Source organism: Aquarana catesbeiana, linkage group LG10 (genome assembly GCF_042186555.1).
Source record: "Aquarana catesbeiana isolate 2022-GZ linkage group LG10, ASM4218655v1, whole genome shotgun sequence".
Classification (NCBI taxonomy): Eukaryota; Metazoa; Chordata; class Amphibia; order Anura; family Ranidae; genus Aquarana; species Aquarana catesbeiana.
Genome location: NC_133333.1, coordinates 36,639,318 through 36,654,557, shown reverse-complemented (window position 1 = coordinate 36,654,557; position 15,240 = coordinate 36,639,318). Strand labels below are relative to the sequence as shown.

The 15,240-nt window shown below is 44.1% G+C and overlaps 1 protein-coding gene across 6 annotated transcripts in view; it reads right to left on the bottom strand.

Moving 5' to 3' along the window:
* Positions 1 to 15,240, bottom strand: part of ARHGEF1 (Rho guanine nucleotide exchange factor 1) — a 194,753-nt gene that overhangs the window by 115,306 nt on the left and 64,207 nt on the right. For all 6 annotated transcript variants that reach the window (XM_073601999.1, XM_073602001.1, XM_073602000.1 and 3 more), the window contains exons 2-4: positions 12,476 to 12,539; positions 7,017 to 7,073; positions 1,273 to 1,386 (exon numbers count right to left, since the gene is read on the bottom strand). In XM_073601999.1, the coding sequence (XP_073458100.1) occupies positions 1,273 to 1,386; positions 7,017 to 7,073; positions 12,476 to 12,502 (198 nt within the window). In that variant the 5' untranslated portion in view covers positions 12,503 to 12,539. The remainder of the gene's footprint in view (positions 1 to 1,272; positions 1,387 to 7,016; positions 7,074 to 12,475; positions 12,540 to 15,240) is intronic.

Sequence of the window (15,240 nt, the reverse complement as noted above, 5' to 3'; positions counted from 1 at the left end):
CTGGAGAAGAGAAGAGAAGAAGCACAGAAGCCCAGAAGCCCAGGAGTCCGGACCTCTGCTGGCAAGAGAGCTACCTGAAGACAGCAGAGGAGCCGGCCGAAGAACTGGAACACCGGGAGAAGAACCAACCGGACGCCGGGAGAAAATGAAGCGGAGGGACCCCCGAAGCCGGAGGAAGATCCCCCCCCCCGGAGCTGTTTAATAAAATATTTTAAAAACCTGTGTAGTGTGTTTTATTACTTACACTTTTTCCCTAGGTGAATGGGTAGGGGTACCATGTACCCCATACTCATTCACATAGGGTGGGGAGCCGGGATCTGGGGGCCCCCTTATTAAAGGGGCTCCCAGATTCCGATAAGCCCCCGCCCGCAGACCCCGACAACCAACGGCCAGGGTTGTCGGGAAGAGGCCCTTGTCCTCATCAACATGGGGACAAGGTGCTTTGGGGTGGGGGGCCCCGCAGGGCGCCCCCCTCCCCCAAAGCACCCACCCCCCATGTTGAGGGCATGCGGCCTGGTACGGTTCAGGAGGGGGGGGGGGGGGGGGCGCTCGCTCGTGAGCACCCCCTTTCCTGACCGGCCAGGCTGCGTGCTCGGATCGGGGTCTGGTATGGATTTTAGGGGGGACCTCACGCCGTTTTTTCGGCGTAGGGGGTTCCCTTTATAATCCATACCAGACCTAAGGGCCTGGTATGCCCTGCGCTCGCCGCAATAGGAAAATGTGTTTTTCCTATTGCAGCGAGCGCGAGATGCAATACCCTGCCCTCGTGTCGTATCTGGTCCGTCGGACCAGCATACACACGAGCGGGCTTTCCGTCGGACCAGCACACAGACGAGCGGACTTTCCGCCCGAAACTGAGTCCGGCGGATAAATTTAAAACAGGTTTCAAATCTTGGTCCAGCGGACTTTGGGGAAAAAGTCCGCCGGAAAAGTCCGCCGGCGCCTACACACGGGCGGATTGTCCGGCACACTCTGGTCCGCCGGACCAAGTATGCCGGAAAGTCCGACCGTGTGTACGCGGCATAACAGTTTATGTGGTTTTTGTTCAGTAAAGCCCATTAATTCCAAAATCTAATGATAAAAGCAAATTAAATCATTCAAACTGCATTTGAATGTTCTAAGAATTCATGTACAAAATTTTCCTAAGAATTTTTGTTCGAAATTCTAACCATCTTTGGCCAGCTTAAAGGTGGTATTTTGACCACTACATTCTTCCCACTGACTTTCCATTTTCACAGGTATGGTACAGGTAAGTAGCTGTTATCGTCTTACCACTGGGCTTGGGTCAAACTGTAGCACAACATGATGCAGAAACACCATAATATAAGCAGGGTGCTCTTTTACTAGTTCAATGCTCTGGAAATAGCTGCTTTGGTCATCAACATTCTGTAAAGACAATGAGGGGAAAACATTAAATGCAATCTGAAATCTACCATGTTTCATTATCGCAGCCACTTTATGCCAACCTCCTGGCTTTATACTCCCCCCCCCCCAATCCAGCAAGATAGATTGCACATCTGTTTGTCAAATTATCCCCAGCCAAGTGAGCGTATGGGTTCTGAACTCTTCAATCACTCCTATGGAGCTTCCAAATAGGAGCTTGTACTCAGAAGTTTCGTAGGAACGAATGGAAAAGCAGAGCACATGTGCACAAAATTATACTGACGTGGCTACAAAGCACAATATGCAAGCGGCAATGTGATTTAAGGTAGATATTAAGGCAGAAAAAATATTTCTCTTTTTTTTTTCAATATATTAAGTAGCTCAGGACTCAGGAGGGCAAGAAATTAGAATGAGTGGGCACACACATGAAATGGACTCTCACAGTGACAGCAGCATGCAGCAGCACAGACGATGAGGACACTTCATGGACATGACGCGTCCCCTCCTGAGTCACAGTGATAGTCTCTCTCCATGCCAGGTGGTCCCTTTAGTCCACACAGCACTGACCGTCCCGCTCCAGGCTTGCCTTGCTCCCGTCCTGTAGACCCTCATGCTCAGCACCGGCCGCTCTACTCTGTTAGCTTGCACTATGACATCACATGACACACACTCAAGCACTGCCTCCACCAGACCAGCCCCTCGCTGGTCCTGCGCGAACACTCTGTAGCAGGATGGTCTTGGCCGGCTCTGGACCGGAACTGTGCATGTGCAGTCCTGAGCCAAGCCTCACAGCCATATTTTTAACTGGCAATAATAAAAAGTGCAGCGCTTCACAAACAAATAAAGCAACACCACATAAGTGAGCAGTATATTAGTGTCCAGATGGCAAAACTGGGATCTTGAATAAAGTGCAACTCAAATATATTAAAAGTCCAGATGGCAAGTTTGAGATCTTAATGAAAAGTCCAATGTGATAAAAAAGTGCAAAAAAAATGTAATACAAATGTCGATAACACAATTCTTCAGTGATCTCTCACCACCACCGAAGGGAGTAGCTGCCATTAAAGCAGCATAAATGCCTGTAAGAGCATGTAACTTAAACAGGATCCACATAGGGACTCTCCGGACTTCTCCTTTAGAAGCCTCCAGCCCTAAATAAATAAAGCTCACCAGGAGCCAGAAGAGGACCTGATAGTATAGTACATTAAATATGTATGCATATATTAATATTAGGCATACAGCCAAACAAGGACAGTAAAAGGATGAACTTACATCTAAAAGCAGCTGTCAACCTGGACTCAAGCAACAGCATGACGTCAGCACCAAATGCTTCGCTCAGACACGTTTCGTCCAATAGGACATTTCCTTTCACTGTCAGGAGAAAAGTGCCTGTTTTCTACAGGCTGCCAGTACAAATACTAATGGTTGGCAACATTGTCCCACACTCACCGGAACAATGACTCTCAGGCTCCTGAAGACGCCGAGGGGTGAAACGCAGTGGCCGGATGTTCTGGTGACATTACATCTGGCCTGTTGCACTCACGGCGACGCTTCTGGGTTTTGTATTGCTACACATGCTCGTTATTCTATTAACCAAGAGAGTGTGTGCTTTTATATTGGAGTTTTGAATAAAAGTATTTCTGCACTATGATGGAATTCCATTTCTTTTCCCTTATATGTGCAGAGCCATAAGTCCCATACAAAGCCTTTAAAAAGTATTTATACCCCTTAAAATTGTCCACATTTTGTCCTGTTACAGCCAAAAACATAAATGTATTTTATTGTTTTTTTTTTCTGTGATAGACCAACACAAAGTGGCACATAATTGTGAAGTGGAAGGAAAATGATAAATGGTTTTCAATTTTTTTATATATAAATATCTAAAATGTGTGGCGTGCATTTGTATTCAGCCTCCTTTACTCTGATACCCCTAACTAAAATCTAGTGGAACCAACTGCCTTCAGAAGTCACTTAATTAGTAAATCTCAGTTAATCTCAGTATAATTTCAGTTGGTTTGTGAAGCCCTCAGAGGTTAGTTAGAGAACCTTAGTGAACAAACAGCATCATGAAGGCCAAGGAACACACCAGACAAGTCAGGGATAAAGTTGTGGAGAAGTTTAAAGCAGGGTTAGATTATGAAAGAATATCACAAGCTTTGAACAACTCATGGAGCACTGTTCAATCCATCATCCGAAAATGTAAAGAGTATGGCACAACTGCAAACCTCTTAAGACATGGACTTCCACCTAAACTGACAGGCCGGGCAAGGAGAGCATTAATCAGAGAAGCAGCCAAGAGGCCCATGGTAACTCTGGAGGAGCTGCTGAGATCCACAGCTCAGGTGGGAGAATCTGTCCACAGGACAACTATTAGTCCTGCATTCCACAAATCTGACCTTTATGGAGGAGTGACAAGAAGAAAGTCATTGTTGAAAGAAAGACATAAGAAGTCACGTTTGCAGTTTGCGAGAAGCCATGTGGGGGACACAGCAAACATGTGGAAGAAGGTGCTCTGGTCAGATGAGACCAAAATTGAACTTTTTGCCCTAAAAGCAAAACGCTATGTGTGGTGGAAAACTAACTAACACTGCACATCACCCTGAACACACCATCACCACCGTGAAACATGGTGGTGGCAATATTATGTTGTGGGGATGCTTTTCTCCAGCAGGGACAGGGAAGCTGGTCAGAGTTGATGGGAAGATGGATGGAGCCAAATACAGGGCACTCTTAGAAGAAAACCTGTTAAGAGTCTTCAAAAGACTTGAGACTGGGGTGGAGGTTTACCTTCTAGCAGGACAACGACCCTAAACATACAGCCAGAGCTACAATGGAATGGTTTAGATCAAAGCATATTCATGTGTTAGAATGGCCCAGTCAAAGTCCAGACCTAAATCCAATTGAGAATCTGTGGCAAGACTTGAAAATTGCTTTTCACAGACGCTCTCCATCCAATCTGACAGAGTTTGAGCTATTTTGCAAAGAAGAATGAGCAAAAATGTTACTCTCTAGATGTGCAAAGCTGGTAGAGACATCCCCAAAAAGACTTGCAGCTGTAATTGCAGCAAAAGGTAGTTCTACAAAGTATTGACTCAGGGGGGCGCTATACAAATGTACACCACACTTTCAGATACTTATTTTGTAGAAAAGGTTGAAAACCATTTATCATTTTCCTTCCACTTCACAATTATGTGCCACTTTGTGTTGGTCTATCACATAAAATCCCAATAAAATACATTTACGTTTTTGGTTGTAACATGACAAAATGTGGAAAATTTCAAGGGGTATGAATACTTTTTCAAGGCACTGTATGGACAGACAGACAAGGGGTGGCTAACATTGGAGGAAAGCTTGAGGAGGAAAATATCTGTGGAGCGCCTAAAGGAGGGACACCCTTCCCAGCCCATTAGGGTGGCGCACAAAAAGACGCTTCTAGCTGGAAACATTTGGGGGGGGGAGGGGCGCACAAATTTTCACTTCCGAAGGTGTAAAGAGAAAGCAGTGGATCTGCATAAACTAGACACATTGGAGCACAGAGAACTTTAAAATATAAAGACTGGGATATGTATTGGACATAATATTGAACACTAATTTGTCGGATGCAAATTATTTCTCCTTTATTTTTTTCATTTATGGTTATTGTGATATAGATAACACTGAGATTTCTTTACAATATTATGGGATCAATGTATTTTTTTAAGGGTAAGTTTACATTTATAATTGAGGGAGAAGGGGCAGTAAAACCTTGCTTGTGACCCGCGTTTTTACCGCCCCTCAACTGCATCCCCTTTTGCTGCACAGACAGCGACCAAAGGTGTACACATGCCGCGGCTGCAAATTTACCACTGTCACGCTCCACGGGTGGTACTGTCTGCCATTCATGATCCATTCACGTGAATGGGGCTGCCATTCAACTGCACATGTGTGCGGCTGCAGCATGGTTTTCCGGTATTTAGGGGGTTAAAGCATGCACAAGGGTGGCGATAGGCCTCCTCACTGCCTTTCTAATGCTGTCCGAAGAATGCAGATTGCTCTTCAGAGATCAAAGCAGGTGCAAACGAGGCCTAATGGTAAGTCCAAGTTTACTAGTGTCAAAAGCAGGAGTTTCATTTGAGTTTTTGAAGTCTCACATTTGCCTGCTCTGTGTCAGTTATGTGCATTGCAGCAGGCAGTGTTGTTCACATGGTCATTTATGCCACTTTAAACCACACCACAATTTATCCAACAGGTAGCGTTCAGCTGGCTTTACTGCTCCCCAAATGCCTCTAATCATGTCCATGTAAGTGGGCTGAAAATGCACCAATGTGCCAATTGTGAGGCCAAAATGCACCAATTGTGAGGCCAAACAGGCCCTTACAATCCCCCATGGCATTTACAGCTCGTTTGAGATGCGTTTAGAAAGTGTTACTAGCCAAGATGATAGTACAAGAACCCATACAATAGAAAACCAACACAGAGGAGGCGTCTTGAAAGCGTTATTTATAATGTGACGCAAATGGGTCAAAAAGCGCACAAAACACATCAATGACAGCCTAATGTGATACCCTGTTTCCCTGAAAATAAGACCTAGCGTGATTGTCAGTGATGGCTGCAATATAAGCCCTACCCCCCAAATAAGCCCTAGTTAAAGTCCTTGTAGGTCTTATTTTCAGGGTAGGGCTTATATTGCAGCCATCACTGACAATCACGCTAGGTCTTATTTTCGGGGGAAACAGAGTAGGTGCATTATTGGGCATCCAAGGTATCTAAAATTTCATAGAAGGTCTAAACGAGCCCTTAGGGCTCTCGCTCACAAAGGCGGTTGAGCAGCGTTTTCATCTTTGTAATTAGATGTTTGCCTGGGGTTCAGCCTTAATCTACAAATCTCTAGATTTGATACATTACTACTACTGTAATATGAAAGAGCAAGTGTATAATCACAATTTTTCATGTAAACTACCAAAATAACTTCTAATTAAAGTGGATGTAAAATCAAATTTTTTTTTTTGTTTTATGTCATAATGTAGAGTATAAGATTTCCTATCATTTGAGCCCAGTCTTGCCACACAGAGTTAATCCATCTCTGAGCAATCCCCTTTTTGTTCAGTGAGATAAAACTTGACAAACAGAGTAAAACTTTGTCAAATCCTCCCCCTTGCTGTGAGTGACAGGTGATTTACATCTCGTGCACTAGCCTAAGACATGCATTATTTTTTAATTCCCTCCCCCACTCCTTTCTTCAGCAGCTCTGCAAGGATTGGCTGTTCCACACCTCACCATGATTTGGCATGCTGAAGTCATGTGGTTACTTTTCTGTCTTTTCACTGGATGTTAGAGATCATAGCAGAAGTTCAGTGTAAGAAATACACAGGAGAAAATTCATATTGACAAGGGGAGTGTAGAGGTGGGCGGGGAGTCTACTGACATCACGACTCCACCCACCGAGCTCCAGACAACAGACCCGCCCACAGAATCTGCAGTTTTTCGGGTCTCATAACAGACAGAGGGGAGACATTTGACAGGTAAAGATACATGCAGGAGGTGTGTATATCCTTATAGATAACCCCTATGGCAGGAGTTTAGAAAGGATGACATTGGGTTTACATCCACTTTAAGGAGTAAAGGCAAATTTTGAAGGCTTAGCAAATACTGACCGGCTCAATATCATTCTCAAAGTCTTCATCCTCCGCTCCTATGATGGAGTGGGAACCCTGGAATGAAAAGACGTTTTTCAGTATAAAATACACTAGTCAAGCTCAGCCAAAATAACAGTGTTTATAAGTGGACCATAATTCAAATGTTAACAGATAACGCAGTTTTGCTACGATGGATAAATACACAGTGAAAGGCCTAAAATGCGAACTTTTCCTGACTTCTTCCCCAGGCTCCATTCTTCGGTTAAATAATCTTGTGACCCTCTTCAGTAGGGATCACATGACCAGATACTTTGGTTTTCTTTTTGAGAAACACAAGCAGCATTTATCAAATCAATGTAAACCTGACCTGGCCTAAAAATCACTTAAAGTGGAACTTTACCCGGAACAACTTAATAAAAAAAAATGTTCTGCCTTCGAGGTCTCTTGGGTTTTCTAAAATCAACAAACTCAGGGACATGGAAGACCTTACGGCTACCCTCTATAGACAGGGGAGAGTCCTCTTATGCCAATTGGAGACCATGGCAATATTTTGTTTCCACGGATGCCTATCTACAGGTGGTCTTACAAGCTGGTTGGTTTCTCGGGGACTTCTTATTATGAGGATCCAGGTGTGGGAATTTACTCGTCTGGTTCTAACTGTCCTCGTTCCCTTCATTCTCCTTCCTGTTTAAGGCCTGTGCCCTAGTCCATTCTATTAATACTTGCTACCCTCCTCTTTCCTCTGTCTATCCCCTCCCTCCTCCTTTGTTCCCCATGTACCCCCCCCCCCCCCCCCAATTTAGTTTGGAAACTCCTCATTTGCAGTTTCTCTGCAGGTATTATGTAACTAATATTGTAATTTAGTTCATGCTCCCTTTTGGGTTATACTGGCCACCAAGGTACCTCTCCTGGCCCCGGTAATTTTTACTTTATATTCAACGCGGTTGCGTTACTCAGGCCTATTCTGAATGGGTTGGAAACTATGGAGATACCCATCACTGCGCCCTCTCAGTTCCGCCTATCATTGAACTTATTGAAACTCAGATTTTGTATGTTCCAACTGGTAGAGCTGCCTTCAGATTTCTGATGAAGTAGATGATATCAACCTGCTTATGTACCAGTATCATGCAATATCTTTGACTTGGTTTGTACAATGCAACTTTTGACTAAATAAAGAAAATTACAAAATAAAGAATAAATGTTCTTTAGCAAGGAACATACATTCCACATTAATATTTATGCTACCCAGGGTGGATAAAAATCAATGATTTAAAAAAAAAAAAAAATCTGATTTTTTTATTTAAATTGTTTTTTTTTTTTAATCAATTTTATTTTAATAAAATGCTTTTGGAATAAAGATCCAAGCTCTGCAAGCTGATATAACATGCATGATGAAGATGCATTTACACAATTTCACACAGTGTGCAGCGATGGACCTGTCATCTTCCTGCTCAGCGGGGATCAGCGGAGCGATCCCCGCTGAGCAAGCGGGTGTTCACGGGGCGGATCATCACTGATCCGCCCCGTGTGAAAGAGCCCTAAGGCTGTCAGCAGATTGGCCTCTACAAATTCAGCAGTGCCTAAAAATAGAGAGCAACTGAGCATGTGCAGAGCAGGGTGAGGCAGGGTATTCCCTTTACTTTTACTTCCTCACTAATTTGATTGGCGACTACACCTCCCTGGACACTGTCACAGGGTAGGTTACATGCCTCCTCTGTTGTGGCACAAATTTTTGGCAGGTGCAGAGGATCTTGTAGGGAAGTGAAGTTAAGGTGGCTACAAAAGGAATGGCGGTGCCCTATGCAAAGACACTGTCACTTTGTCATGTATGTGGCAAGGCAACAGTGTTTCTCTATAGCAGTGGTTCCCAACCTCCGCCCTCAAAGTACCCCCAACGGGTCACGTTTTTTAGGGTTTTCCGCACCTTGCACAAATGCTTTAAATCAATGTCAATGGCTTGGTATTTATGACAGTTATTTTATCTAAGGAAAATTCCCAGAGCATGGCCTGTTGGAGGTTTTTGAGGACTGAGGTTGAGAACCACTGTTCTGGAGCAAGGGTCTCTAAACAAAGGGCCAGTTTACCGTCCTTCTGGGAGAGGGGGGAGGGGGAAAAATAGTGCCCCATCATTGGGGTCAATGGAAGAAATAGTGCCCCATCATTGGGGTCAATGGGAAGAATAGTGCCCCATCATTGGGGTCAATGGGGAGAATAGTGCCCCATCATTGTGGTCAATGGGGAGAATAGTGCCCCATCATTGTGGTCAATGGGGAGAATAGTGCCCCATCATTGGGGACAATGGGAAGAATAGTACCTGATCATTGGGGTCAATGGGAATAATAGTGCCCCATCATTGGGGTCAATGGGAAGAATAGTACCCCATCATTGGGGTCAAAGGGAAGAATAGAACCCCATAGTACTAAAAAGCAGGCACACTGTGGTTTCCCCCAAAGTGCCTGTGTTGTCTATAAATTAATCCCCATTAAGCTCCTTACATCCTAGTGTAATGAAGCATAGTAAGTTAAGTACAAGTCACAAGTTAAGCCAGTGCACCCAAAGCTGATTTGGTAAGGAGGGAGGACCTACTTCATGGAATATATTATGGACTGTTAAGATAGGCACACCTACACAGCAAAACGGAAAGTCTAAAGAAAACTGTACAGTCATTGAACAATGAGATAGAAATGTGTGAAGACAGCCTTACTGTTGGGAGAACGGGGCATAATATAAGGAATTCCTGTGTATAGCCTTGGCCTAACTAGATTGCTGTAAGGAATTCACATAATCAGGATGTTGTAGGATACAGGTCTCATTTTCTACTACATGTCAAAATCACTGTAGATGATGAAAGAGGATCTGTTAACTGGTCCCATTCAGGGGAAAGTAACCTAGTTCCCTAAAAGCCAAACCCAACACTGTTCATCTACCGAAGCCACCACAAAGTGTCTAGGATTACAATTGTAGGAGAATATAGTCATCTATGAGGCAGTGCTCAGGCTTGAGTTTCCAATGGAATATCTAGCTGTTCAGATCATTTTCAGGTAGGATGGCAGAAACCATCATTCAAGTTTAGCACCTTGTTTGTTTTGGCTCATACTTGGTTTGTGAGTCTTATTTGGGTCATGGTTTTACTTTAGGTCAGGCTGGATGACTCATACAGGCAGGTCTCTGGTACCTCCCCCTGGTTCTGGGAGTTTGGAGAAACTTCTAGAAGCTGGAGGGAGGTCAGGAGGGTTGATCTGCATACATAGGGGAGCTCAGCCAATCCCCAGGCAGTGAGCCTGGCATGGTGTCTGAGCCAGCTCTTAAATATGGATGAGTCATGCTGGCTGTGAGTCAGGTGGAAGATGGAGATGTCATGTTGAGGAGACTGTCAGTGACCTTTGAGGGGACCCCCCCTGGGGGAGCTCTACCTTGGGCTGACTTGGGAGGATCCTGACAGTATTGTAGTTTGAAAGGAATCTTTTCCTAAGCGGCAGCAGGCGCAAGGAAGACAGTGTGAGTAAATCAGGACTAAGGATGGGCTCAGGCGTGTTTGCAGCTCCACATCGCTAACCACAGACAGTGAGACATTTCCCTCACGGGCAGTGAGACATTTCCCGATATGGGCAGCCGTGGATCGGGAAATGTCTTACTGCCTGTAATTAGCGCTCCGCAGTGTAAGCTTCCTGGTGGGCTGAGGCATGTGGAGCTGTGAACGCGCCTGAGCCCATCCTTAATCAGGACAGTCAGGGACTGACAAGGGGAAAGACTGCCACATGTAGCAGGTCCTTCTGAAACACAACATTGTGCTTAAAACTTTCATTAATCATGCCCTGGGAGATCTCTGGAGCAGTCAGGCAGGCTACTAGAGAGGCACTTGGGTGGGCTGGCGAAAAGGCAGCTGGGAGGGCTGGCAAAGAGGCAGCCGGGTAGGACTGGCGAAGAGGCAGCCGGGTGGGACTGGCGAAGAGGCAGCCGGGTGGGACTGGCGAAGAGGCAGCCGGGTGGGACTGGCGAAGAGGCAGCCGGGTGGGACTGGCGAAGAGGCAGCCGGGTGGGACTGGCGAAGAGGCAGCCGGGTGGGACTGGTGAAGAGGCACCCGGATGGGATTGAATTTTCTGCAGTTGGTAGAGCTGGGACCAGTGTCTACAAGAGAATTGGAGGTACTGCGGGATGCAGTCTACAACACTTTGTGCTACTTTCTAAAGGACTGAGAGTTCCTAGTCCTTAAGAGGCTTTTGCATCTTTTCAATAAGACTATCAGCAGTCGGGAGTGAGATCAAACTGGAGTTGTACATAGAGAAGAAGAGACAACAAATCTGTAATTGTACATAGGGAGGAAGTTGTTCTGGGTTTTGTTGCTATGAAGATGGTCAACCCAAGATTCCTATCCCCATCCAAGTTATCACCCCCAATAAAGCATAAAAACCAAGATCAAAGACTGTTCCTTGTGTCTGGGGAAAGTGTGGAAAATACTTGCTGCCTGGCTGTGCATGAGTGAGGAACCCAGTCATCTGCAACCCTTGAGGGAGTAGTGCTGCACAAGAGATGAACAGATCTGGAGCAAATGCTATGGTTGTCCTCTGCTCAGTATAGGTGGACAGTATAAATATGTAAATTAATGAGCTTGTAAACCCAGACAAACTCAGGACTGACGAAGAAGCCACCCGGCTATGAAACGCCTAATGTGTCTACATCGCATATGTCTTCAGTGATGTCTTGGATTCTAGTTCCGGGCTGAATATTGACTGCAGTTGCAGTGACAGCAGCTTCCTCCATCTTCATTATGCTTCAATGCCCAGCCGGTGGCCAAGGCTGGTGGTTCTGCTGCCTCTCAAACATTTCTGGCTCCCAAGTCACCTTTATGCCATGCCTAACACATGCATATTTTTGTGAGTGCATTTCTATTTTTCAATAAATAGTCATTTACTCTTTTAATGCTATCTTAGGGGTTGTGCTGTTGTTTCTTTTGTTTTCTCCCAAGTGCACAGTACCTGCCTGGTCAATCAACATCTCTCAGATATGACCAACATAGCAGATGACTAATCCTGCAGATTAGGCATTCATCATTGGAACTCTTATCTGTGTATCCAAATGAGTAACGGTCCAAAATTGCTTGTTTGGCCATAACAATCAGTCAGCTCATCCAATTTATTCTTCTATGCACAAAGAGGGGGAAAAAATGAATAAATCCGATTGGCTGTTATGGTCAACCTTGACAAAGAATTCTTCTCTGACACATTCTGATAAATAGGGCCCAGTTTAGCTTCAGCATGCCTAACATCTAATCCTACTAATATTAGGCTTGCGTGCCAAATACCAGTGGATAGAAAATCTATAGATCTTGCTGTTAACACTGATAAAACAAGAGACTGAATAGAAAAATACAGTCAAAGAGAATGCTGTACTGCTAACCACATTCTCACTGGATAAGGAAGATACACAAACAACATTATTTCTGTGAAATATACACATAAAACATGACAAAACTCACCCCATAATGACCGTCTTCTTGATCCATTCTAATGGTCTAGGTGTTCAGGGAGCCACAGAGGGACCTAAAAGACATAAAAGAGGAGACCTAATGCTTTTAGTTCATAAAATAACTAACTCTGCTATTTTCTAGCTTCAACTGCAAGTGAGATCAGTGTTATAGTCTAAATCAGCCATTCTCAACCAGGGTTCTTCCAGAGGTTGCTAGAGGTTCCTTGAGCTGTGATGGATTGACCTCCCATTTAATGGTCCCTGAATATTTCTGGGGGCCAATACCCCTTGGTAAGCCAGAAACATGACACCAAGTATCTTTTTAGCTGTCTGTAAGGGTGGCATTCGGATCGCCACTGTAAAGCCTGGTACACACTAATAGTTTGTTTTAGTTCAACCCAGCGGGCTGAACGAAACGGACAGCTCAGGTCGGAGCCACTGTACTAACAATCCGATTTTATTACAGCAACCTCATCTCCCCTGCTGTGCTATTGTGTTCTGACAGGGGGACGGCCGGCCAGTCAACCATTGGGAGCCGGACAGGGGCTGAATGCTGGCCAGTTTCTACTGAACCGGCCGATGTCGCCCAACATTTGTTCCATGTGTACTAGGCTTAAGGGTTGCATTCTTTCTACTGACCACCAATGTAGAGGGCGTTTTCCACATTGACCCCAAATAAATTTGTTTTAGTAAGGGTTCCCCAAGACCTGTAAATTATTTCAGGGGTTCCTCTGGGGTAAAAAGGTTGAGAAAGGCTGGTCTAAATTATAAAAAAAAACCTTTGGCCCCATTCACACTTGTGCGTTTAGGTGCAGTGCATTAAAAAATCCTGCTGCTTCCACGTTATATAGAGTTCAATAGAAACACACTTAAAACACATGTAAATCGCATCTAAAATGCACCGCAGAGATGTGAACCGGCTCTAAAGCTCTATAGTAGGCAACATGTAGACAAATCTTACCAGCCAGGTTCTGCACCACCTATTGGCAGTTAACTATTGGCATGCAACCTATGAAAATTCCAGTACAGACATACCCCGCTTCACGTACCCTCATTTTACGTATACTCAGGAGTATTGTCACATTGACGTCTATGGGGAATCTTGGTCAGCTTGGCATGGCACTGCTCCCGGTTTTTAACATTGGCATCTATAGGAAAGCTTGGTCAGCTTGACATGGCACTGCTCCCAAACCATAAGAGACAGACATCTAACTTGGGGACCGAGAGGGGACTCAGGACTACAACATATCTGATTGGGGGTCTGCCAGTTTGCATAGGTAATCAGTTATGCCTGTAAATGACTATTGCAATGCAGTACATGCACTAAGAAGTGAAAAATGGTATTGTTTCACTTTAAGTACATTTTAGTTTTACATACATGCTCTGGTCCCCTTGTGTGGGGTATGCCTGTAGTTAGCTTCCTAGAGTGTTGAATTATAATTAGCTATTGGGTCAAAGCTAGCATATTAGCAAGGTATTGGCAATACTATGCCCAATAGCACGTAATGAAAAATCTTAAATGCAGCGTCCCCTTTTCCATCTTGATGAGAATATACATACTGTAGCTATAACTTTGTTCTGTAGCTATATATAAACATATAGAAGTTGAAATAACCAAGTGCACCCTCTATTTTCTTTCAGTACCTTCAAAGTATGTATATAAAGCCTTTTTTCCAAGTTTTGAACAGAGTGAGTACATTTTAGATCCTCAGTGTAGTTTTTACTGCTGTTTATGTCTCCACTGATGAGAATCACCTTCATTATTGGTCCTGGTGACCTTTGCCTCTGGGTTACCAAAAGTGACGTTATATCCAGTATTTTTGAGTTGTCAAAGTAACAAGAGGTGAGGGGAAATTTTCCAACGGGTAAACCTGATCTGCTGATAACTGCCGAAGAGGGATATCCGCTTACGTTGGAGAAATTTCCACTTCTGGTCGTGTCTCTGGGACATAAAAATGAAGGGCAATTTTCTCATCAAGACACAGACAGGAAATATAAATTGAGTAGGAGTTTTTACCATTCCCTACGCTGTCCAAAACTAAACTGAAAATTTTTTAAACTTACACCCATTAGGGAGGCTGCTGAGGCAACTTAAATGTGGAAAATACGTAGGCATGTGAAGATAACACAAATCCGGGGTTTGATTTTTTTTTTTTTTTGATGTTTTATAGCAGAAAGTAAAAAATATTGTTTGTTTCTCAAAATGTTTGCCCTTTTATACGTTTATAGCGCAAAAAATAAACAAACAATCCAGTGGTGATCAAATACCACCAAAAGAAAGCTCTATTTGTGGGGGGGAAAAAAATGATATAATTTTGTTTGTGTACAGTGTTGCATGACTGCGCAATAGTCAGTTAAAGTAACGCAGTTCCAAAAAAAAATGGCCTGGTCATGAAGGGGGCAAATCTTCTGGAGGTTAAGTGGATAATACATTTATGACAGTAAGGGAGGTAGTCAGGGGGCCCCACTGAAAATTTGCTATGGCAATCCATGATCTGTAGTTATACCCCTGAAACATATACTCACCTTTCCTGGTGCCCATGTCACTGAACACCACTCCAATCCTAAGAAATCTTCTCATGTGTCTACTGAGCTCCTGGGTCTGAGGTCCATTGCATGTTGCCACTGCAGCTTAGGAACTTGAAAAGGCAAACCAACTTTCTTTTCTTCGAAGGGTATTTTATATTTATTTTTTGCAACAGGGTCTCATTAACCTAAATATTTTGGAAGGTGTCCCCATATCCTTGTACATGACATGACGTTGGTGATCCATTA